This window comes from Homalodisca vitripennis, chromosome 6, assembly GCF_021130785.1.
Source record: "Homalodisca vitripennis isolate AUS2020 chromosome 6, UT_GWSS_2.1, whole genome shotgun sequence".
NCBI classification, from domain to species: Eukaryota; Metazoa; Arthropoda; class Insecta; order Hemiptera; family Cicadellidae; genus Homalodisca; species Homalodisca vitripennis.
Window position 1 is genome coordinate 167,590,631 of NC_060212.1, and position 27,470 is coordinate 167,618,100.

Here is a 27,470-nt window from a genome sequence, read left to right on the forward strand (position 1 = left end):
ATATTTCTGATATTTCGGATGGGATCGCCACGATATCCTGAGAACTAACAACATCGAGTTTGATGCACTCTATGGGATTTCACTGTCAAGCAATAACTCAGTAGGCTGGCAAAACTTCTCTTCAATCTGCCACAGATTTTATATAATATTTCTGATATTTCGGATGGGATCGCCACGATATCCTGAGAACTAACAACATCGAGTTTGATGCACTCTATGGGATTTCACCGTCAAGCAATAACTCAGTAGGCTGGCAAAACTTCTCTTCAATCTGCCACAGATTTTATATAATATTTCTGATATTTCGGATGGGATCGCCACGATATCCTGAGAACTAACAACATCGAGTTTGATGCACTCTATGGGATTTCACTGTCAAGCAATAACTCAGTAGGCTGGCAAAACTTCTCTTCAATCTGCCACAGATTTTATATAATATTTCTGATATTTCGGATGGGATCGCCACGATATCCTGAGAACTAACAACATCGAGTTTGATGCACTCTATGGGATTTCACTGTCAAGCAATAACTCAGTAGGCTGGCAAAACTTCTCTTCAATCTGCCACAGATTTTATATAATATTTCTGATATTTCGGATGGGATCGCCACGATATCCTGAGAACTAACAACATCGAGTTTGATGCACTCTATGGGATTTCACCGTCAAGCAATAACTCAGTAGGCTGGCAAAACTTCTCTTCAATCTGCCACAGATTTTATATAATATTTCTGATATTTCGGATGGGATCGCCACGATATCTTGAGAACTAACAACATCGAGTTTGATGCACTCTATGGGATTTCACCGTCAAGCAATAACTCAGTAGGCTGGCAAAACTTCTCTTCAATCTGCCACAGATTTTATATAATATTTCTGATATTTCGGATGGGATCGCCACGATATCCTGAGAACTAACAACATCGAGTTTGATGCACTCTATGGGATTTCACTGTCAAGCAATAACTCAGTAGGCTGGCAAAACTTCTCTTCAATCTGCCACAGATTTTATATAATATTTCTGATATTTCGGATGGGATCGCCACGATATCCTGAGAACTAACAACATCGAGTTTGATGCACTCTATGGGATTTCACCGTCAAGCAATAACTCAGTAGGCTGGCAAAACTTCTCTTCAATCTGCCACAGATTTTATATAATATTTCTGATATTTCGGATGGGATCGCCACGATATCCTGAGAACTAACAACATCGAGTTTGATGCACTCTATGGGATTTCACTGTCAAGCAATAACTCAGTAGGCTGGCAAAACTTCTCTTCAATCTGCCACAGATTTTATATAATATTTCTGATGGGAGCGCCACGATATCCTGAGAACTAACAACATCGAGTTTGATGCACTCTATGGGATTTCACCTGTCAAGCAATAACTCAGTAGGCTGGCAAAACTTCTCTTCAATCTGCCACAGATTTTATATAATATTTCTGATGGGATCGCCACGATATCCTGAGAACTAACAACATCGAGTTTGATGCACTCTATGGGATTTCACTGTCAAGCAATAACTCAGTAGGCTGGCAAAACTTCTCTTCAATCTGCCACAGATTTTATATAATATTTCTGATATTTCGGATGGGATCGCCACGATATCCTGAGAACTAACAACATCGAGTTTGATGCACTCTATGGGATTTCACCGTCAAGCAATAACTCAGTAGGCTGGCAAAACTTCTCTTCAATCTGCCACAGATTTTATATAATATTTCTGATATTTCGGATGGGATCGCCACGATATCCTGAGAACTAACAACATCGAGTTTGATGCACTCTATGGGATTTCACTGTCAAGCAATAACTCAGTAGGCTGGCAAAACTTCTCTTCAATCTGCCACAGATTTTATATAATATTTCTGATATTTCGGATGGGATCGCCACGATATCCTGAGAACTAACAACATCGAGTTTGATGCACTCTATGGGATTTCACTGTCAAGCAATAACTCAGTAGGCTGGCAAAACTTCTCTTCAATCTGCCACAGATTTTATATAATATTTCTGATATTTCGGATGGGATCGCCACGATATCCTGAGAACTAACAACATCGAGTTTGATGCACTCTATGGGATTTCACTGTCAAGCAATAACTCAGTAGGCTGGCAAAACTTCTCTTCAATCTGCCACAGATTTTATATAATATTTCTGATATTTCGGATGGGATCGCCACGATATCCTGAGAACTAACAACATCGAGTTTGATGCACTCTATGGGATTTCACTGTCAAGCAATAACTCAGTAGGCTGGCAAAACTTCTCTTCAATCTGCCACAGATTTTATATAATATTTCTGATATTTCGGATGGGATCGCCACGATATCCTGAGAACTAACAACATCGAGTTTGATGCACTCTATGGGATTTCACCGTCAAGCAATAACTCAGTAGGCTGGCAAAACTTCTCTTCAATCTGCCACAGATTTTATATAATATTTCTGATATTTCGGATGGGATCGCCACGATATCCTGAGAACTAACAACATCGAGTTTGATGCACTCTATGGGATTTCACCGTCAAGCAATAACTCAGTAGGCTGGCAAAACTTCTCTTCAATCTGCCACAGATTTTATATAATATTTCTGATATTTCGGATGGGATCGCCACGATATCCTGAGAACTAACAACATCGAGTTTGATGCACTCTATGGGATTTCACCGTCAAGCAATAACTCAGTAGGCTGGCAAAACTTCTCTTCAATCTGCCACAGATTTTATATAATATTTCTGATATTTCGGATGGGATCGCCACGATATCCTGAGAACTAACAACATCGAGTTTGATGCACTCTATGGGATTTCACTGTCAAGCAATAACTCAGTAGGCTGGCAAAACTTCTCTTCAATCTGCCACAGATTTTATATAATATTTCTGATGGGAGCGCCACGATATCCTGAGAACTAACAACATCGAGTTTGATGCACTCTATGGGATTTCACTGTCAAGCAATAACTCAGTAGGCTGGCAAAACTTCTCTTCAATCTGCCACAGATTTACAAATATATTTTGTGTATTAATTAATTTATATTATCTTTATGTTTAAAACATTCCAATATGTAAGGTTTTATTTATATCTTTGTTTACTATTTTGTAAAGGAGGTTATTTGTGTTGTAAACCATAAACACGTGCCACGTTTTAATCAATAAAATCCAAACCCAAGAACGAACGTTTGTCTTTTATACTAACCCGAATAGAAGTAACATTGCCACCGGGCTCGCTTTAGTACTTCAAAAAAGTGAAATACTCGAAAAGTAATACACCGCCCACGTAAATATCTTAGTGTTATGACTACAGTCTAACGCATGTCGGAAACATACGTGTTCAATGACAAGAAGCCTACGAGTAAAACAGGTCAAAGTACAACTATTTATTTATTCAAATCTTATCTAGTAGCTGATAATAAACACTTTCTTTAACACTTCAAAGTACATTCTTTAATAGGATTATATAAAGTATTGTACTTTTGTTAGATTTTAGTTTAAAATGTGTTATTGACGGTGGATTATTTTAAACATTAACGAGATCCTAATCAGCAATATCACGGATCGGAAACATAATATTACTTCATTAAAAAATAAAACTGTGTTTTGAGAGTTCGAATCAACCTTTTCCCCTTTTCAGGTGTCAAAAACTGTGGTAAATGTCCAAAATTGTGTTATATTATTAATTTTTAAGGAATATGCAAGTCAATGGCTAGGACACTACTTCATTTATTTGTGGTCAAGAAAATTGGCAAATTGACTATTTGCTATTTTTAATGCCACTTACAGTATGTAGAGGTTCTAGTTGAAACAAACTGCGCATTTATTCCTTCATGCCATCAATTGACATTTATATCACCTATAAATATAAAACATAATCTGGATAAATTAATAGGTAAAATAGTAAACCTTTTGGAGACTTTTATACCTAATATAACAATATGGCATTGAGAAGGATGAATGACGACCACCGAAGTTACAGGGGCTGCGTGGTGTTCAATAGTCGATAAAGGTATTTATTCCATGTAAGAATGAAAGTCATGTCTGTTCATAAGGTTAAGTATTGTAGAAATCAAAACTATTCGTTGTCTCCGTTCATGGAGACAATATAAAAACTAGTATATTATTCCTTTTCTATTTCAGTGTATCTTTGTTTGTCACACAGAGAATATTAATATGAGATAGACGAAACAAAATGTGATAAAAGATGAAACGGCCTTGTACGAACAGTTAATCAGAAATTCAACATTGAGTGATCGTAAAACAAGATTACTTCTGTGTCAAACAGCAGCAGCTGTTGCCAAAGAATTTTCAATGCGGTGAACGATGCGACGGCCAACAATAATAAAGCCAATAGTATTGTAGACGTCTGCTGCCACTGTCACTGACCACCACGGAGTCACCTCCCACCCTTCCCACCATGACGTCATGTTTACGATGAGTCATACTGTCAACAAAGTGTCGGGCCAAGCATAACATTGATAGCCAGAACAAAACAGTTGTGTCAAGTTATTGATATAAACGAACAGCTGGTGGCTATTTTCTTTTTCATTACTTATTTGCAGAAAAACTACGCTTTAACGTACTTTATGAAAGTTTTAAAGACTAACGGGGTAATTAAATACCTTATTCATACACATTCCTACCTTAAATCCCAGAGCTTGTTCTAAAATGTTCGTTCATTTGTCTTAAACCATGTGTAGGCCTTATGTTTTTGCTTTCAATAAGTTCCTAGGCTTTGATGACAAATGCAGTCATTGAAACATATTCACATATCCTTTTTTACTCTATCAGGCCAGGAAGAAACGTCATCGAATACCCTCACTTTGTAGGCGATAAGTCTCAAAACCTCTACGATTCTTCATAAACCACTTTGGTTACTTCTAAAATGTTATTTTTAATTGTTATATGAGTCGATCATAAGATAACACAACTTTAATTTGGTTTCCCTTACAAAAATTATAATTAACTGCAATCAAATATAGAGAAAAGCGATTTTATTTGCCAAAACAGTGTAAAAGAACTGCTATATTATTTAAACACCTTTTCAGAAAAATTACAGATGTTATTAATTATGAAATATCAATTAATTATATACAAAATTATAATTAACTATAAAATATCATCCAAATATGTTTTAAATCGGTATCAAATATCGTTTAGTTTCATAGCATCATATATTAATAAGGTACTGAAGTCATAGATTGGTAACAGAAAGGTGATTTTTACTTTTACTCGAGTGTCGAATTTGCAATCGCCTGAAATAAACTGTGATGTGACATGAACGTGATTTTAAAATTTATGGACTGGCACTAAAGTGAGCCTCCAAACAAGAGGACATTTGCGTGAGATAGCAATGAGAAGATGAAGTCAGCGCACTAATATAGAAGGCCGCTGCTGGAAGTGGGTGTGGATATGGGGCAAGGACAATCAGGGACAGTAACCGCAGTGTAAACACAAACAGCTGGATGTCAATCAGTCCCACTCGCCAACGGCTTGGTCTAGCGGTTATCGCGAGATAACGAGTCAAACAACGATGAGCGTCCATGCTTTTGGGATGGGTGGCCGTTAAACGATCCTTAATTCGTATAGGTTTTCCTAGTGACATCTATCTAAGTTTTCCAGTTTACAAACTGCGTCGAAGAATTTCCGACTGGCTGTGAAGACTTTAGAACTCTGAATTTAATTGTGTACACAATGTTTCGACGTGTGCAAAACTTTGTTATTAGTTATGCGACTGAACATGTAGTAAGCTTTTCAGGCTTGAACATATTAGATTAAAGGTTGTAACTAAGATAAGATCAAAAACAGGTGCAGCAGACGTAGGGGATGTAACTTTATGCCCCAATGATACAACCAATATACGTAAAAGTTTCTAGAGACAGTAGAAATGCTAGACAATGACCTGATATAACAGTGTAGTGCGAGTGTTCACGAGAGACGCGATGTAGAGGACATATCAGTTAGGCCGCAGCTGTTATCCAACGCTATTCAGGGCTCACAATAGGTCATGGACACTTACTTGCTGCCAGTTTATATGCAGTTTAGTCAATGCTAGACAATGACCTGATGTAACAGTGCAGTGCGAGTGTTCACGAGAGACGCGATGTAGAGGACATATCAGTTAGGCCGCAGCTGTTATCCAACGCTATTCAGGGCTCACAATAGGTCATGGACACTTACTTGCTGCCAGTTTATATGCAATTTAGTCAATGCTAGACAATGACCTGATGTAACAGTGCAGTGCGAGTGTTCACGAGAGACGCGATGTAGAGGACATATCAGTTAGGCCGCAGCTGTTATCCAACGCTATTCAGGGCTCACAATAGGTCATGGACACTTACTTGCTGCCAGTTTATATGCAGTTTAGTCAATGCTAGACAATGACCTGATGTAACAGTGCAGTGCGAGTGTTCACGAGAGACGCGATGTAGAGGACATATCAGTTAGGCCGCAGCTGTTATCCAACGCTATTCAGGGCTCACAATAGGTCATGGACACTTACTTGCTGCCAGTTTATATGCAGTTTAGTCAATGCTAGACAATGACCTGATGTAACAGTGCAGTGCGAGTGTTCACGAGAGACGCGATGTAGAGGACATATCAGTTAGGCTGCAGCTGTTATCCAACGCTATTCAGGGCTCACAATAGGTCATGGACACTTACTTGCTGCCAGTTTATATGCAATTTAGTCAATGCTAGACAATGACCTGATGTAACAGTGCAGTGCGAGTGTTCACGAGAGACGCGATGTAGAGGACATATCAGTTAGGCCGCAGCTGTTATCCAACGCTATTCAGGGCTCACAATAGGTCATGGACACTTACTTGCTGCCAGTTTATATGCAGTTTAGTCAATGCTAGACAATGACCTGATGTAAACAGTGCAGTGCGAGTGTTCACGAGAGACGCGATGTAGAGGACATATCAGTTAGGCTGCAGCTGTTATCCAACGCTATTCAGGGCTCACAATAGGTCATGGACACTTACTTGTTGCCAGTTTATATGCAGTTTTAGTCAATGCTAGACAATGACCTGATATAACAGTGTAGTGCGAGTGTTCACGAGAGACGCGATGTAGAGGACATATCAGTTAGGCTGCAGCTGTTATCCAACGCTATTCAGGGCTCACAATAGGTCATGGACACTTACTTGCTGCCAGTTTATATGCAGTTTAGTCAATGCTAGACAATGACCTGATGTAACAGTGCAGTGCGAGTGTTCACGAGAGACGCGATGTAGAGGGGACATATATCAGTTAGGCCGCAGCTGTTATCCAACGCTATTCAGGCTCACAATAGGTCATGGACACTTACTTGCTGCCAGTTTTATATGCAGTTTAGTCAATGCTAGACAATGACCTGATGTAACAGAGTGCAGTGCGAGTGTTCACGAGAGTCGCGATGTAGAGGACATATCAGTTAGGCTGCAGCTGTTATCCAACGCTATTCAGGGCTCACAATAGGTCATGGACACTTACTTGTTGCCAGTTTATATGCAATTTAGTCAATGCTAGACAATGGCCTGATGTAACAGTGCAGTGCGAGTGTTCACGAGAGACGCGATGTAGAGGACATATCAGTTAGGCCGCAGCTGTTATCCAACGCTATTCAGGGCTCACAATAGGTCATGGACACTTACTTGCTGCCAGTTTATATGCAATTTAGTCAATGCTAGACAATGACCTGATATAACAGTGCAGTGCGAGTGTTCACGAGAGTCGCGAATGTAGAGGACATATCAGTTAGGCCGCAGCTGTTATCCAACGCTATTCAGGGCTCACAATAGGTCATGGACACTTACTTGTTGCCAGTTTATATGCAGTTTAGTCAATGCTAGACAATGACCTGATATAACAGTGCAGTGCGAGTGTTCACGAGAGTCGCGATGTAGAGGACATATCAGTTAGGCCGCAGCTGTTTATCCAACGCTATTCAGGGCTCACAATAGGTCATGGACACTTACTTGCTGCCAGTTTTTATGCAGTTTAGTCAATGCTAGACAATGACCTGATGTAACAGTGCAGTGCGAGTGTTCACGAGAGACGCGATGTAGAGGACATATCAGTTAGGCTGCAGCTGTTATCCAACGCTATTCAGGGCTCACAATAGGTCATGGACACTTACTTGCTGCCAGTTTATATGCAATTTAGTCAATGCCTAGACAATGACCTGATATAACAGTGTAGTGCGAGTGTTCACGAGAGACGCGATGTAGAGGACATATCAGTTAGGCCGCAGCTGTTATCCAACGCTATTCAGGGCTCACAATAGGTCATGGACACTTACTTGTTGCCAGTTTATATGCAGTTTAGTCAATGCTAGACAATGACCTGATATAACAGTGTAGTGCGAGTGTTCACGAGAGACGCGATGTAGAGGACATATCAGTTTAGGCCGCAGCTGTTATCCAACGCTATTCAGGGCTCACAATAGGTCATGGACACTTACTTGCTGCCAGTTTATATGCAGTTTAGTCAATGCTAGACAATGACCTGATATAACAGTGCAGTGCGAGTGTTCACGAGAGACGCGATGTAGAGGACATATCAGTTAGGCTGCAGCTGTTATCCAACGCTATTCAGGGCTCACAATAGGTCATGGACACTTACTTGTTGCCAGTTTATATGCAGTTTAGTCAATGCTAGACAATGACCTGATATAACAGTGTAGTGCGAGTGTTCACGAGAGACGCGATGTAGAGGACATATCAGTTAGGCCGCAGCTGTTATCCAACGCTATTCAGGGCTCACAATAGGTCATGGACACTTACTTGTTGCCAGTTTATATGCAGTTTAGTCAATGCTAGACAATGACCTGATATAACAGTGTAGTGCGAGTGTTCACGAGAGACGCGATGTAGAGGGACATATCAGTTAGGCCGCAGCTGTTATCCAACGCTATTCAGGGCTCACAATAGGTCATGGACACTTACTTGTTGCCAGTTTATATGCAGTTTAGTCAATGCTAGACAATGACCTGATATAACAGTGGTAGTGCGAGTGTTCACGAGAGACGCGATGTAGAGGACATATCAGTTAGGCCGCAGCTGTTATCCAACGCTATTCAGGGCTCACAATAGGTCATGGACACTTACTTGTTGCCAGTTTATATGCAGTTTAGTCAATGCTAGACAATGACCTGATATAACAGTGCAGTGCAGTGCGAGTGTTCACGAGAGTCGCGATGTAGAGGACATATCAGTTAGGCCGCAGCTGTTATCCAACGCTATTCAGGGCTCACAATAGGTCATGGACACTTACTTGCTGCCAGTTTATATGCAGTTTAGTCAATGCTAGACAATGACCTGATGTAACAGTGCAGTGCGAGTGTTCACGAGAGTCGCGATGTAGAGGACATATCAGTTAGGCTGCAGCTGTTATCCAACGCTATTCAGGGCTCACAATTAGGTCATGGACACTTACTTTGCTGCCAGTTTATATGCAATTTAGTCAATGCTAGACAATGGCCTGATGTAACAGTGCAGTGCGAGTGTTCACGAGAGACGCGATGTAGAGGACATATCAGTTAGGCCGCAGCTGTTATCCAACGCTATTCAGGGCTCACAATAGGTCATGGACACTTACTTGCTGCCAGTTTATATGCAATTTAGTCAATGCTAGACAATGACCTGATATAACAGTGCAGTGCGAGTGTTCACGAGAGACGCGATGTAGAGGACATATCAGTTAGGCCGCAGCTGTTATCCAACGCTATTCAGGGCTCACAATAGGTCATTGACACTTACTTGTTGCCAGTTTATATGCAATTTAGTCAATGCTAGACAATGGCCTGATGTAACAGTGCAGTGCGAGTGTTCACGAGAGACGCGATGTAGAGGACATATCAGTTAGGCCGCAGCTGTTATCCAACGCTATTCAGGGCTCACAATAGGTCATGGACACTTACTTTGCTGCCAGTTTATATGCAATTTAGTCAATGCTAGACAATGACCTGATGTAACAGTGCAGTGCGCGTGTTCACGAGAGACGCGATGTAGAGGACAATATCAGTTAGGCCGCAGCTGTTATCCAACGCTATTCAGGGCTCACAATAGGTCATGGACACTTACTTGCTGCAAGTTTATATGCAATTTAGTCAATGCTAGACAATGACCTGATGTAACAGTGGGCAGTGCGAGTGTTCACGGAGAGGACGCGATGTAGAGGACATATCCAAGTTAGCCGCAGCTGTTATCCAACGCTATTCAGGTTATCCAACGCTATTCACACATTAGGTCATGGACACTTACTTGCTGCCAGTTTATATGCAGTTTAGTCAATGCTAGACAATGACCTGATGTAACAGTGCAGTGCGAGTGTTCACGAGAGACGCGATGTAGAGGACATATCAGTTAGGCCGCAGCTGTTATCCAACGCTATTCAGGGCTCACAATAGGTCATGGACACTTACTTGCTGCCAGTTTATATGCAGTTTAGTCAATGCTAGACAATGACCTGATGTAACAGTGCAGTGCGAGTGTTCACGAGAGTCGCGATGTAGAGGACATATCAGTTAGGCTGCAGCTGTTATCCAACGCTATTCAGGGCTCACAATAGGTCATGGACACTTACTTGCTGCCAGTTTATATGCAGTTTAGTCAATGCTAGACAATGACCTGATGTAACAGTGCAGTGCGAGTGTTCACGAGAGTCGCGATGTAGAGGACATATCAGTTAGGCCGCAGCTGTTATCCAACGCTATTCAGGGCTCACAATAGGTCATGGACACTTACTTACTGCCAGTTTAGTCACTCGCTTTTCTGTCTTTTTAATTCTGAGTGATTTGATTATAGTTGGCTTGGAAAAATGCCATTATATTTTAAAACCCATCTTGGGCAATTATGAGTAAGTTTTTTTCAGGCATAAAAAGAGGTAAATGCGTTACAGATTTCAGGTCAACAGGGGATCGTTTGCGTTCACCTAACCAATTACAAAATCCTGTAGTTTTTTCCGATATATCTTCTGGATCTTAATATAAAAATAAAGGAGTTTCATATTAAATACTTCAAAATATTAAATATTTTAAAAATATGAACAATACACAGAATCGTTTTTTTTAGGTTTGTTGTTGACGATGGATGATTTGAAGAGGGTTTCAGACATTCGCCATCGTTATATGTTACAATAAAAGTTTAGCAGTATGTCTCGAGAACTGAAATCTACCTCCTACTTCAGGAATAATAAACTACAATTAATAAATTAATTGGTGTGAAAATGGGACTGCCTTACAGATATGCTAAACAATCGATAATGCTTGGCAGTATGAAACCTATATTTAAATTTATACTAATTTTAAGCGGCTTATGACCCACCCGATAAACTAACACAAACATGTAGTTAAAGAAAAACTAATGCCAAACCACGCACTGCCACAGGTCCTTTAAAGTTCTGTCGGACTGATATGGTTGTGCCACCAGCGGTATCGATTTCCTAGCATACAAATAATTAAACTGTTTCTTATATACAATTTTCAGTGACTTTTTTGAAAACTATTGTCGATAAAATGTGTGTATTTAAACTTTCCAAATGTAATTACGAGTAAATTAATATTTAAATTAAAGTATTAAAATGAACACTTTGTTACAAAACCCAATTTTAAAATTTTAACTACCTTTACATACATCACCATTGACAATAAGGGTACATTCGAATATTTTTATTAGTTTTAAAATTGTAGATATTTTTGTAAAAATGTCTCGACAAATTTTGACATTATACAATTATCCCTATCTAACTATACATACTAAATTTAAAAGTGACTCTCGTGCAAAACTCAAAACTTGTAGCTTAATCTGTCTATCTTTTGTTGCATAAGCAAAAGCCTAAAAATAGATGTATATGAGTATAAGAGGCCGCCACGACAATGGAATCATCAATACGCATGATAATCTAAAACTACTGAAACCAAAATGTCGAACTAAATTACGTATTATAGGTATTTCAAATCACAGTATAGTTCGGTTGTTTTTATATCTTGAAAAGCAAAATCTTGATTATTGCTATTTTGATACAATAATGTAGAACCGAATTACATTATAAGCTTTTAGGACTGTATAATTGTGAAGCTATATTTTATATGTAAAAGAAATATAGGTAATTACTATTATAGAACATAATAATACTATAGATGTATTTGTATAGCCATAAAAAACTAACCTATCTACAAAATTATAGAAATCTGCAATGGTATTTCTGCACGCACTGTGACGTCAAAACTACGAGTACAACCGTGTTTAGATAGTAATAGTTGATTCGGTTCCAACTAAAATAGTACATTGTTGTTAATATAATTATATTAAAACTACTGTGGTTTTTAATATAATTACCAAACCAAATTTAAAGCGGATTAAAGCAAGATCATTATCTTAAAGCCATTTGAAACATTGTTCAATGTTTCAAATACATTTTGACACAAAAGCGCAAGTTCATCTCCATTGTTCTTGTCGAAGTAATGACTCACTACGTACATGATTTTACTTTGTTTGAATTCACTTCATTTTAAACAATATTGCTATACCATAAAATAAAACAGCTAGCAATTATGAATTATGAATACCTAGAGAACAAACGTCCATACATACGACAGTTTAAATATAGCTAATCGGTAGTTAATTCGATTGTCGTGATGGGCACTTATTATACTGCAGCCATAATTATTTTTTCATATTTGACTACTTTGTGTCTTTATTTACTTTACCAATTACAACAAATAAGTTTTACCAGTAAAGGAATTTTGCCATTCTCTAAACGAGGCGTACGGCCGCGGCGTAAACACAATAAATTACGTTAAAGAGGCTGGGAAATATCAGGCCAAGAGGCGTAGTTTTTCTTGTGTTAAGCAAGGAACACAAAATATTTACTTTAAATATTCAAATTCTTTGCATTGCACGTTTAGGTTTTTGAAGTAAAAATTCAGATTTTTAAGTAGATAACATAGTGAACATTACAAATATTAAAGATATACTACTATTTTTGATCGGAGAAATATTTTTTTCAATCCATTGTTCTTTAAATTAACTTATCTGAAAACAAAAAAAATATAAACAAGTTTTATCACACAACAAGGAATTACAGGCATTTAAAAAGTCAATAATGTTTTATCAGGCCAAAATAAAATCGACCGAAGTTAAAAGTGTAAAGATTAAGTTGAAAATGTAAAGAGGGTGAATGATTATTTTAATCTATTACTGAAGTTTATTGTATCAACTAATAAATAAAAATATTTAACTTTTAAGTACTATACACATTTCATATATGTTTCTTCAACTTACTTTCATTCGGCATCATTATAAGGTGCCCCCAAAATTCTGCGTAAATATCCTACCACTTCTCGTAGGATTATAAATCAATTCATGTCTTCGTTTACTGAGAAATAATATCTTAAAATGTTTATTAGCTATTTTTTCAAGGCCCAATAACAAAATATTTTTACTTAAAACCGACTGCGATCCTTAGAGATGGATTCAGAATCCAAAATACTTACGTATTAAAAGAGAAACTAAACAATTATATTCAAATTTACGTTTCTTTAATTGTAATCAATGTTTTGCTTATGTTTTGTCACAAAGATATATTGTATATATATCTTTAGTGTTTACAATCTCAAATCCATAGTTTGTCACAATAATCAATTTGTGTTAGAATATCCTCAATTAAGGTGCTATTGGCTATTGGTTTTGAAAGTATATATTTGAGATTGTGACAAACATAGTAAAACAATTCTGTACATTTTAATTTCAAACAAATAGAATCTTAATTGAGGATATTCTAACACAAATTGATTGTTGTGACAGACTATGCATTTGAGGTTGTGAACATTAAATAATAGTAAAACAAAGTTCGCATTTTTATGTAGAAATTAAACAGGAAACTACTTTAAGCGTCGAGCAAAGAATTAAAATTCTTGATGGAAATTCTTTCTACTCTCTAGCGTTAATGAGCAGTTGTCAGGAATGTTAATTACTTTGATTAAAGTTCTACAGTAGCTGCATTATAACTTTTCATCTGGTACATATAAGGTTTAGTGAGGGACTGGTATTGACAACCAGGGGCTCGCCGAAGGGGGAGACGAACAGGACCTATCCCCACCTCCAAGAGCATTTTATTCCAAAAATTTATTGATTGCCTAACAGACTATGTTCGATTAAAAATGATATTTACATTGGAACTTTGAAATAAATCTCAATAAAATATACAAATCCAAATCTTATAATTTTTTAATTTACAAAATATACGGCACTGCACATATAATAAAAATATTTTCAAAACACTAAATATTTGAATTTTACAGTCACGTTGCAACCAAAAACGTATTTCTACTGGCTTCTACTTCTACCTGTACCCGGTACTTCAATAATCGAGTACAAAATGTACTCGTCCAGATTTAGGCTCAGTCCTCATACAATGGTACAGGTACAAGTTCCAGTTACTGTTACTGCTAAGCGTCCGAGTACATTGTACCAGGAACGGCGTTGAGCACGTACAGTAATTTGTATTCCTCTGTACAATACAAGTAACCAGAACAAAAAGTATTTTTGCAGTAGTCCCAACAAGACTACTTGTCAGTTGTCACATAGTGAGTGAGTTGCCGAGCTCTGAGCAGTTCTGTACTGTGTTAGTTAGTTGTCATTCGTTGTCACTACGAGGCAGCACCGCCCATGTACAAAGAATCTGTTACAGTAGTCCCAACATGATCAGTTGACAGTTGTCACGTAGTGAGTGAGTTGCCGAGCTCTGAGCAGTTCTGTACTGTGTTAGTTAGTTGTCATTCGTTGTCACTACGAGGCAGCACCGCCCATGTACAAAGAATCTGTTACAGTAGTCCCAACATGATCAGTTGACAGTTGTCACGTAGTGAGTGAGTTGCCGAGCTCTGAGCAGTTCTGTACTGTGTTAGTTAGTTGTCATTCGTTGTCACTACGAGCAGCACGCCCCATGTACAAAGAATCTGTTACAGTAGTCCAACATGATCACAGTTGTCACGTAGTGAGTGAGTTGCCCGAGCTCTGAGCAGTTCTGTACTGTGTTTAGTTAGTTGTCATTCGTTGTCACTACCGCCCATGTACAAAGAATCTGTTACAGTAGTATGATCAGTTGTCAGTTGTCACATAGTGAGTGAGTGCCGAGCTCTGAGCAGTTCTGTACGGTTCTTTAGTCTACATGTTACGTCCCAACATGATCACTGTCTAGCTCTTGTCATTCGTTGTCACTACGAGGCAGCACCGCCCATGTACAAAGAATCTGTTACAGTAGTCCCAACATGATCAGTTGTCAGTTGTCACATAGTGAGTGAGTTGCCGAGCTCTGAGCAGTTCTGTACTGTGTTAGTTAGTTGTCATTCGTTGTCACTACGAGGCAGCACCGCCCATGTACAAAGAATCTGTTACAGTAGTCCCAACATGATCAGTTGTCAGTTGTCACATAGTGAGTGAGTTGCCGAGCTCTGAGCAGTTCTGTACTGTGTTAGTTAGTTGTCATTCGTTGTCACTACGAGGCAGCACCGCCCATGTACAAAGAATCTGTTACAGTAGTCCCAACATGATCAGTTGTCAGTTGTCACATAGTGAGTGAGTTGCCGAGCTCTGAGCAGTTCTGTACTGTGTTAGTTAGTTGTCATTCGTTGTCACTACGAGGCAGCACCGCCCATGTACAAAGAATCTGTTACAGTAGTCCCAACATGATCAGTTGTCAGTTGTCACATAGTGAGTGAGTTGCCGAGCTCTGAGCAGTTCTGTACTGTGTTAGTTAGTTGTCATTCGTTGTCACTACGAGGCAGCACCGCCCATGTACAAAGAATCTGTTACAGTAGTCCCAACATGATCAGTTGTCAGTTGTCACATAGTGAGTGAGTTGCCGAGCTCTGAGCAGTTCTGTACTGTGTTAGTTAGTTGTCATTCGTTGTCACTACGAGGCAGCACCGCCCATGTACAAAGAATCTGTTACAGTAGTCCCAACATGATCAGTTGTCAGTTGTCACATAGTGAGTGAGTTGCCGAGCTCTGAGCAGTTCTGTACTGTGTTAATTAGTTGTCATTCGTTGTCACTACGAGGCAGCACCGCCCATGTACAAAGAATCTGTTACAAGTAGTCCCAACATGATCAGTTGTCAGTTGTCACATAGTGAGTGAGTTGCCGAGTTCTGAGCAGTTCTGTACTGTGTTAGTTAGTTGTCATTCGTTGTCACTACGAGGCAACATCGCCCATGTACAAAGAATCTGTTACAGTAGTCCCAACATGATCAGTTGTCAGTTGTCACATAGTGAGTGAGTTGCCGAGCTCTGAGCAGATCTGTACTGTGTTAGTTAGTTGTCATTCGTTGTCACTACGAGGCAACATCGCCCATGTACAAAGAATCTGTTACAGTAGTCCCAACATGATCAGTTGTCAGTTGTCACATAGTGAGTGAGTTGCCGAGCTCTGAGCAGATCTGTACTGTGGTAGTTAGTTGTCATTCGTTGTCACTACGTAGGCAACATCGCCCATGTACAAAGAATCTGTTACAGTAGTCCCAACATGATCAGTTGTCAGTTGTCACATAGTGAGTGAGTTGCCGAGCTCTGAGCAGTTCTGTACTGTGTTAGTTAGTTGTCATTCGTTGTCACTACGAGGCAGCACCGCCCATGTACAAAGAATCTGTTACAGTAGTCCCAACATGATCAGTTGTCAGTTGTCACATAGTGAGTGAGTTGCCGAGCTCTGAGCAGATCTGTACTGTGTTAGTTAGTTGTCATTCGTTGTCACTACGAGGCAACATCGCCCATGTACAAAGAATCTGTTACAGTAGTCCCAACATGATCAGTTGTCAGTTGTCACATAGTGAGTGAGTTGCCGAGCTCTGAGCAGATCTGTACTGTGTTAGTTAGTTGTCATTCGTTGTCACTACGAGGCAACATCGCCCATGTACAAAGAATCTGTTACAGTAGTCCCAACATGATCAGTTGTCAGTTGTCACATAGTGAGTGAGTTGCCGAGCTCTGAGCAGATCTGTACTGTGTTAGTTAGTTGTCATTCGTTGTCACTACGAGGCAACACCGCCCATGTACAAAGAATCTGTTACAGTAGTCCCAACATGATCAGTTGTCAGTTGTCACATAGTGAGTGAGTTGCCGAGCTCTGAGCAGTTCTGTACTGTGTTAGTTAGTTGTCATTCGTTGTCACTACGAGGCAGCACCGCCCATGTACAAAGAATCTGTTACAGTAGTCCCAACATGATCAGTTGTCAGTTGTCACATAGTGAGTGAGTTGCCGAGCTCTGAGCAGATCTGTACTGTGTTAGTTAGTTGTCATTCGTTGTCACTACGAGGCAACATCGCCCATGTACAAAGAATCTGTTACAGTAGTCCCAACATGATCAGTTGTCAGTTGTCACATAGTGAGTGAGTTGCCGAGCTCTGAGCAGATCTGTACTGTGGTTAGTTAGTTGTCATTCGTTGTCACTACGTAGCAACATCGCCCATGTACAAAGAATCTGTTACAGTAGTCCCAACATGATCAGTTGTCAGTTGTCACATAGTGAGTGAGTTGCCGAGCTCTGAGCAGTTCTGTACTGTGTTAGTTAGTTGTCATTCGTTGTCACTACGTAGCAACATCGCCCATGTACAAAGAATCTGTTACAGTAGTCCCAACATGATCAGTTGTCAGTTGTCACATAGTGAGTGAGTTGCCGAGTTCTGAGCAGTTCTGTACTGTGTTAGTTAGTTGTCATTCGTTGTCACTACGTAGCAACATCGCCCATGTACAAAGAATCTGTTACAGTAGTCCCAACAAGACTACTTGTCAGTTGTCACATAGTGAGTGAGTTGCCGAGCTCTGAGCAGATCTGTACTGTGGTAGTTAGTTGTCATTCGTTGTCACTACGTAGCAACATCGCCCATGTACAAAGAATCTGTTACAGTAGTCCCAACATGATCAGTTGTCAGTTGTCACATAGTGAGTGAGTTGCCGAGTTCTGAGCAGTTCTGTACTGTGTAGTTAGTTGTCATTCGTTGTCACTACGTAGCAACATCGCCCATGTACAAAGAATCTGTTACAGTAGTCCCAATATGATCAGTTGTCAGTTGTCACATAGTGAGTGAGTTGCCGAGCTCTGAGCAATTCTGTACTGTGTTAGTTAGTTGTCATTCGTTGTCACTACGTAGCAACATCGCCCATGTACAAAGAATCTGTTACAGTAGTCCCAACAAGACTACTTGTCAGTTGTCACATAGTGAGTGAGTTGCCGAGCTCTGAGCAGATCTGTACTGTGGTAGTTAGTTGTCATTCGTTGTCACTACGTAGCAACATCGCCCATGTACAAAGAATCTGTTACAGTAGTCCCAACATGATCAGTTGTCAGTTGTCACATAGTGAGTGAGTTGCCGAGCTCTGAGCAGTTCTGTACTGTGTTAGTTAGTTGTCATTCGTTGTCACTACGAGGCAGCACCGCCCCTGGGTAGTATGGCGATTGCGCGTTAACCCGAACAGTTACCAGTTTAGATGGATTAACAAAAATTTCTCAATTTAATCTGAATTAAAAATTAAACGTTTTAATTACAGGTTTACAAAACTACATGCTTAAGATAATTACCAAGCTACATAATGTGACCAATGCCGAATATTGTGGGCCACACGGTCAAGAATAAAAGTTAAGATGGTAATTTAATAACACCTTTTTTATTACTATTCTTAAATTTACCTAACACAATTGTAATTACAGTACACATGTATCTATCTTGTACAGACATTTGGTCTTAATCGCACCACAAGTTTACGAGTTATGAATTTTCAAAGTAAGTGTTTGGTTAAAAATCGCCAAAATCTGTTATTTACGTTGTTATCGATATTAAAACTGGAAGTTATTGTTAGTAAACAGTGTGATTCGTAAACACGCAGAAATAGTCAAGCTAAATATTAACATAACTCCCGCTATTGTACCTCTATTAGGTGGTATCTGTACTTAAAATATCATACAGGTATATCTGTACTTTTTGATTCAAGAGTAGAAATCAAGATTTAGCTTTGGTCTTGAAATGTGATTTAGACTTTTTTGTTCAATATTTTGTTCATGTTACCATTAAACAATACACTTCATACATGACAGCAATCTGTATTTGTTACAGAAGATTCCAATTATCCCTGTATACTGGTAGTTACTACTTACTGTAAGCTACGTGTATAAACACGATATCTGATCTCTACCCTCCTTTTATTAGTTCAGAAATATTATTTTATCAATTTTATGACCTATTGTTTCAAACATTTCCCGGCGGAGGACTCCCGGACCCCCCACTAGTATGGGGGGTTCTATACCCCGACTTTCCGGTGTTTCGTCACCCCCCAGAGACGTTGGCAACACTGCAAGCGATGGCGAGCGCCTGCCTGTCTTGTGAATTCGCAGGTGCGCCTCCTAAGGAATTTTTTCCAAAGTTCAGTTTCAAACATTTTTAATGTTTATTAAGATGAGGTTTTTACTCTTTTTTACACATAATAAATATGTAAAATTAACTCAAATCAGACAATTTTTAGTATTGTTTTTGCTAATATAAATCACATAGAAATCTCATAGTTGGGTGGTATCAGCTGTTTGTTGCTTCCGGCTTATACATTAACGGATTCCATTGAAACAAGAGCCGATGGTATTGTAATAAAAATTAGAAAATAATTGGTATCCTTTAATATTTTATAACTATACTAGGTGTTTTTATTTGACTTTAAAAAATTTCAACAGGCGTCATTGTTTTATATTAAAGAAAATATTTAAATGACGGCTAGTTTGACAAAAAATGACAGAAGTTAGTGCCATCCTCTGTATACATGCTTTCACAAACAAAAACATTCTGGTAAAACTGAGATTGTAAAATACCTTAAATTGATACTCTTAAGGGTCGCGTGGTTCACATAAAGAAGCACTTTACATTGGTTGGGAGGAACAAAGTACATCATTCCACTCTCGTCACATTACCTCTTTATTATGTTTTACTCTTGTTAGACCACTACAGTGTCCCTCCTCCAGCCGCTCCCCCACTCCCCCACTCCACCAATCCTTCAACTCTCCCCAAACACTCAAATGGATTGCTTGAACTTTTCTGACAATGTGTGTTCTTAGAATACAACAATAAGTCCTTTCTCTAACTTTAACTATATCGGAAACTTTAAGAAGTTTTCCGAAACTCGTTACGATTATGACACATCCTCTTTTAGTTAGTGCCAGTATTGTTATCATTATATTTAAATTAATTGAAAGTTAACATTAGGCGATAGAGAACATAATGTACAGCAAGAGTGAGAGTGAGAAGTACTGACTGACTTTCTAATAAGTTTTTACTCACTAAATGTTAAATCTTTAAATCTGGCATGTGGATACGCCTTGCACTGGAACTATGCGGAAACCTCAAATATTCTTTTAAGATAGCAAATTGATAGAATTCAGTATTGGGGTTTTGAAATGTTACGTTATGGAATTGTACTCATTAAAATAGTACTCGGTTAAGCCCCGAAATAAGAATCATGTTTTCACACTGAGCGTCGATTCTAAATAATTAGGGTACTAAAACCAAAATTAATTAACTTTTCATCCTAAAATCTTCTATAAACGAGGTAAGAAGTACGCGACATCACGTGTCACGTAACAGTCTTCTCAGACGTTTCTTACAAAATTTCATTCTCGAGATGTCCTACGCACAGACAAACAGACAATCTTACCGAAGAGAATGCTTACCTCCCCGCGGCAGACAAGAGGAAAATTGTGTTAGATTTCAATGACGCCGATTCCATTGGTTGGGCATGAACCATCATTGAACTAATTATCGTCTTAATCGAAATATCTTTACATGACATATTTACATTTTTATCCATTAAGATGAGTTTCATAGCAGTGTTAAAACAACAAAAGTTCCGTTGAGCTACGGAGGGTAATACAACACAAGAGCGTTTGAAATCGAGTCTTGTTGCGGACTTTTAATATTAACATAAAATCTACTATTTTTTCCTTTTAGTGATTTATTCATAGATGATTATATCTCAACGAGGCGCGGCTATTTTAAAACTAGTGGTGTATACGGCACTGATTATCCCCTCAGGTACTTGACCCATGGATAATCCGTGGATATCACAATAGCATCGCTCAGTCCACAACTGTCGTTAAGTGCATCGAGTGAAAATCGTAGAAGATGATCAGTGCAAATATTGAGCAACGTGTTGTGATTACATTTCTGGTTGAACTTCAAAGTACTGGGTGTTTGAATAGGTAGAATGAAGTGTTCGGTGAATTCCATTATGTCGCGGGCGCTAGGTTTTTGAATGGCACAAACGGTTTTGTGAAGAACTTGAAGAGGTAGAAGATGACGAACCTCACAGTCACGCTTGCACTTCCACAACCGACGAAAACATTAACCAAATCGTAAGAAAGATCGTCGTTTACCCAATAGAGCTATTGCTGCCCAAGTCGACATCGCTGATCAAATCAAATCGTGGATTCTTCCCCAAGGCGCCTTATTTTTTCAGTAGTCTTTAGCTGATAAGAATATCCCAGTGTTGCAACGTCCAGCCTACTCCTCTGATGTGAATTTCGGCAGTTCCCCAAGATCAAAAGTTGACTGAAGGGAAATCATTTCCGAACCGTTGAGGAGTCGAAACAGAATGCGGCACAAGTTTTGAAGGCGGTCTCAAAAGATGACTTCCATCACTGCTACAGCGAGTGGAAAATATAAATGCAGCGGTGTATTCAGAGGCAAGAGTATGTAATAGGGGATAAATAGGAAGAGGTGCAGTTAAATTCCACGGAGAGACATACACCATTATCTAACACAGTGTTGCTAATATTTAAATAAAACGCGGTGCAAAATTAAAAGACTATAAGTTAATTCATTTTTGAGATGTCGTGCGGTCAGACAGACAGACAAAGAGTCAGAAATGCAATTTTTCCAGCCCCACGTGTGATAGGCTTCGTTAAAACTCAGCCAATTACAGTTTGAACGTTACTGTATTTACAGAAAGAATTAAATAGTCTTTTCCTCAGGGAAAGCACATATAAAATGCAATATTATAACGGCAACAATTACGAATAAAAGCCATAGTACTGTGGTCACTGAAAAAAGAACTCACAACGTGGATCAACTTCAATTCACAAACACCGTCAATATAAATAAACACAATGCGCGTGTGGTGTGTGTAGATACGATAGAACTAACACACTGCACACTGACAATCAAACCGAGAGTGAACTTGTCTGAACATTTCTTTACTCGACGTAACAAATATTTTTTAACAATACTGTGTCCGAAAATCATATCTTCAAATGCTTGCAATAATATCTCTGTTTGAAGTTGAATGGAAAAGATAAAATGTCTACTTTTGAGGTGAAGTTAGTTTAGATCTGTTAAAAAAAAACACATAGAAACATTATTAACAACATTTTCTCACAAGCTAGAAAATATACTAAACGAGTGGGAAAATGCGTTAAATTAGTTTAATCAACTGAATAAATACTAATATTGAACAAAACGTATTACAAAGTTACATTTATTGAGATGATATATCACACACATAGACTAAATAAGTTATTACAAAATACACAAGGTAGGAGTAGGCCACAGTACGTGTTACATAACAGACTTCACTGAAGCCACTGAAGCATGCAAATTCTAAATCTATAACTCATTTAATTCCGAGATTTCTCGCGGAAGAAAGACGGACAGAAAATCATTCAGAAAAGAAATGTTAACATTCAGACAGAAGAGAAATTATGTTAACCTACTGAGTGATTTGCTTAAATTACGCTCAGCCAAATTCCATGGTTGGATATGCACCATCATATAACTCGTTCTCTCTCCCGACTTCTACCAACCTCCCTTTCATCAATTACTTCCTGCTCTATTATTTTCAATTTATTTAATTCACTATTTTTTCGTGCTCTGAGTGGTTCTCAGCTTTTTGTCCCAGGAGCAAGTACGGTTTTCGGAATTTTCGTATTTTCTGGTAGTGAGTTACAAATATGGAAAAATAGGAACTGTGTATTTGCTACTAAAATTAATTGTAATTCCATTCAATACATTAAATAAAATATTATTGCAACCCAATGAAACTTTGGAAAGTAATCATCCTATGTTAATGTGGTAAACATCTTGGCCTTTAATACTCTGCTAACGACATGCAACATTGGTAACAGAAACTACAAGTAAGTCAGAGCAAAGTTCTATGTACGTCAGTAATACAAACCTAAAAACATTAAATATAGTACCCCATAGTAAGTGTTGTTTAACCAAAGGATAGACGACATTATCGGGCAGATCACTACCAAATTCAGAAGGCCAGACAAAGGAAAGTGAAATTTCTCTAGCGGAGAGCAGCACTTGTGTGTATGTGTAATCGAGCCTCAGACTGTTGTACTACCAATATCAACAAACGGTATCACGTGACCGCAGTGACTGGCGCCGTGTTGCTATTAAGATGTAAACAGCACAAGTGCGTGTTCGTGCTCGCCTTGCCTTGTAGGGCCGCCTGCAGCCCTTACTCTCCACGTATCGTGTACGTGTAGCAACATCGAGCACTACAGTGCTGGCCAAATTATTAGACTAAAGCACATTTTTGTGTTTTTTCTTTTCAAATTTTTACTAAATAAATTTTTAATCTCATGTTGGTATATATTAAAGTATATATCCTCATTCGTGTGTTACTTTAGAATAGTATTAGCAGAAAATTTGGTAATTTTGTGTTGGCGGGTGGCTACACTGCCTGTTTTGTTTATCATCTGCCTTTACAAATCTACCAGCTCCATAACCACAATCAGGTTACAGTTAATTTTTCATGTGGTTAACATGTTTTAGGTTCAGTACATCTTTCTATTAGTGTGTTCTGTTATTATTAAAGTAAGTTTAAGGTCATTTATGAGTGTATGAAACCACTTTTTTACTTCCTTGTTGGCTATTTATAAAATTATCAGGAAATGGGTAAAAAGAGGACCTTTCATCAAGGAAATGTGCTGTGGCCAAGGTTCTTTTGGAAGAACAACATTACACACAAACTGAAATAGCACACTGACTAAATATTTCACAGAAGTCAGTTAGTAGGATCAAGAAAACACTTGATATCAGTGGTATTTATAAATCCAGCCGTATCGGAAAATGTGGCCGGAAGAAAGCGTTAAGTCCAAGGATGGCCAGAAAGTTGAAAAACATGACACTAGTCAATAGAAAAATGACCAGTTCTCTACTGAATCCTGAGGATACTGTACCTTGTTCCAATCATCATCAGTGAACTGAATGCCTTCGGCCCATTCCAATCTCTTCTTAGCCATTGCCGGTGTTATTTTTTTGTTTTTTGTAGGCCTGCATGCTCGAAGACCTTGTCTATTCAAGGTTCTTCTGATGGTCCTGGGCGAAACATTTGTGCCATAATCTCTTAACTGGTCACTAAGAACCTTGCTGGTCATTTTTCTATTGACTAGTGTCATGTTTTTCATCTTTCTGGCCTTCCTTGGACTTAACGCTTTCTTCCGGCCACATTTTCCGATACGGCTGGATTTATAAATACCACTGATATCAAGTGTTTTCTTGATCCTACTAACTGACTTCTGTGAAATATTTAGTCAGTGTGCTATTTCAGTTTGTGTGTAATGTTGTTCTTCCAAAAGAAACCTTGGCCACAGCACATTTCCTTGGTGAAAGGTCCGCCTTTTTACCTATTTCCTGATAATTTTATAAATAGCCAATAAGGAAGTAAAAAATTGGTTACAGTACACTCACAAATGACCTTAAACTTACTTCAATAATAACAGATCACACTAATAGAAAGATGTACTGAACCTAAAACATGTTAACCACATGAAAAATTAACTGTAACCCGATTTTGGTTATGGAGCTGGTAGATTTGTAAAGGCAGATGATAAACAAAACAGGCAGTGTTGCCACCCGCCAACATAAAATTAAAAATTTTCTGCTCATACTATTCTAAAGTAACACACGAATGAGGGTATATACTTTAAAATATACAACATGAAATTAAAAATTTATTTAGTAAAAATTGAGAAGAAAATACAAAAAAATATGCTTTAGTCTAATAATTTGGCCAGCACTGTATACAGTACACTCACACTTTCACGAAACACACAGACACTATCAGTGTCATACTGCGCGTCAACGTTATCTCAGCGTCCAGCACAATGCTCGCCTCGCCTTGTAGGGCCGCCTGCAGTCCTCGCTCTTTACGTATCGTGTACGTGTAGCCACATCGAGCACTATACAGTACACTCACACTTTCACGAAACACACAGACACTATCAGTGTCATACTGCGCGTCAACGTTATCTCAGCGTCCAGCACAATGCTCGCCTCGCCTTGTAGGGCCGCCTGCAGTCCTCGCTCTGTACGTATCGTGTACGTGTAGCCACATCGAGCACTATACAGTACACTCACACTTTCACGAAACACACAGACACTATCAGTGTCATACTGCCCGTCAACGTTATCTCAGCGTCCAGCACAATGCTCGCCTCGCCTTGTAGGGCCGCTTGCAGTCCTCGCTTTGCACGTACCGTGTACGTGTAGCAACATCGAGCACTATACAGTACACTCACACTTTCACGAAACACACAGACACTATCAGTGTCATACTGCCCGTCAACGTTATCTCAGCGTCCAGCACAATGCTCGCCTCGCCTTGTAGGGCCGCTTGCAGTCCTCGCTTTGCACGTACCGTGTACGTGTAGCAACATCGAGCACTATACAGTACACTCACACTTTCACGAAACACACAGACACTATCAGTGTCATACTGCGCGTCAACGTTATCTCTGCGTTCAGCACAATGCTCGACCTTGGTCAGCATGCGAGCCACTAACATATAAACTACTACAACAACTACTCCTACTACAAGGTTACTACGAATTATTTTTCATTACTTACCTTTACGTAATAATCTCTCTATTCTGTTTAGACAGGGGTTAGACATCTAAAAAGACGTTTATCGAAGATAGTAAAAGTGGTATGAAGAACTCAAGCGGAAACTTTAAACCCAATATTCTTAGTTTTCACTAATTCGGTACAAACCCATGTTATGGGAAGTAGAAAATGTGTGTTTGCTATAAATTATAAAATAGCGTGAAAGAAGAAAAGGTTACACAAACTAATAATTATTTCCAAAGAATGATGCAAGCTTATATTTTTTCTTAGGTTTGTTCCGAGTAAGCGAAATAGACAGGAGGTCTCGGAAGCGCGCCCCTCCCCAAACTCGGAGCAAAGCATAAAAAAAAAACCACATGCCACTAGTGGGAAGAGAGACAAAGAGAGACAAGACAAAGTTTTTTCAGGAGCCTTTGCCCCCTCGTCCCTCTCGAGTACAGTCAGCAGGCCGTCAACCAAGGTGACGCGTTCCTCCAACCACTCCTTACCACCAGAACTGGTAAGCTTGGCTCTAAGTAGCGACAGCCTCATATGTAGATGGGTAAGCCGGGACAAATACCTAGCCCTCTCTCGGCCAGTAGGCGGCGACTCCAACCAGTCCTCCTGACTATTCTCAAACGTCTCCAACTTAGCCTCCAAAATAGGCCTCTGCTTCTGGAACGTGAAATCTCTAGGCCAGGTCGTTTCCAGTTCCATATTATCACGCAGTTGCTTCCGCATGGACTCGCAGTCGGAACCCGGAGTAAGCCCACGAGCCAACAACTCAAAATGGAGATCCTCCTTCAACAAGTATTCAGGCACCAGAGAGACAGGCATGATAACAATGAGTAACAAAAAACTAACAAACAACACACTGACTCGAAGTCAACGACTAACTAAGCAAAATAACTAAGGCGACAAGTGAATAACGCAGTGAAAAAAACACTCTCAGCAGGGTCCCCAGAATTCCTGCCGTCCACGAAACACGGCAGCGAAACCAAAATACCGCAACAAAACACTACGCCGTACCAGAACAAAACCAGAAAAAAAAACAACGATGACAAAGTATAACAAAAACACACAAGTAACAATAATCAGAAAATTATAAACAAGTTCACACACTTCCTGTCAATCGGCGGAAAATAGCACAGCGAGACGGCACAGGCGCAGGAAGTCACAATCTACCAACTCCAACTCATTCCTCTCACCACCAGTGGCAAAACAAAAACCCCGGGCCCGCAGAGGGTAAAAACACGAAACCACGCTCTGCTACCATTTTGTTCCGAGTAAGCGAAATAGACAGGAGGTCTCGGAAGCGCGCCCCTCCCCAAACTCGGAGCAAAGCATAAAAAAACCACATGCCACTAGTGGGAAGAGAGACAAAGAGAGACAAGACTTCGAGAACGTGATTTATAATTAAAGAGGTGGCGAACATTTTTATACAAAAATACAATTACTTCAGCACCACGGTGCACCGCGTAACTTAAAAACTAAATAACAAAAGATAAAATTCCAATATAGACAATAACATAATAAATAGAAATAATAACATAATAAATAAATAATATAATATAGAGATTTGATATATAAATAACAATTTCAGGTACGGCATGTAGG

At 39.1% G+C, this 27,470-nt stretch overlaps 1 protein-coding gene across 1 annotated transcript in view; it reads right to left on the reverse strand.

Annotated features, from left to right (window-relative positions):
• LOC124365635 (mitoguardin-like) overlaps positions 1–25,815 on the reverse strand; it is a 65,288-nt gene extending 39,473 nt beyond the window's left edge. The window contains exons 1-3 of the mRNA XM_046821628.1: positions 25,550–25,815; positions 25,249–25,371; positions 25,104–25,210 (exon numbers count right to left, since the gene is read on the reverse strand). Of these exons, the coding sequence (XP_046677584.1) occupies positions 25,104–25,210; positions 25,249–25,371; positions 25,550–25,815 (496 nt within the window). The remainder of the gene's footprint in view (positions 1–25,103; positions 25,211–25,248; positions 25,372–25,549) is intronic.
• Between the last annotated feature and the right edge of the window lie 1,655 nt (positions 25,816–27,470).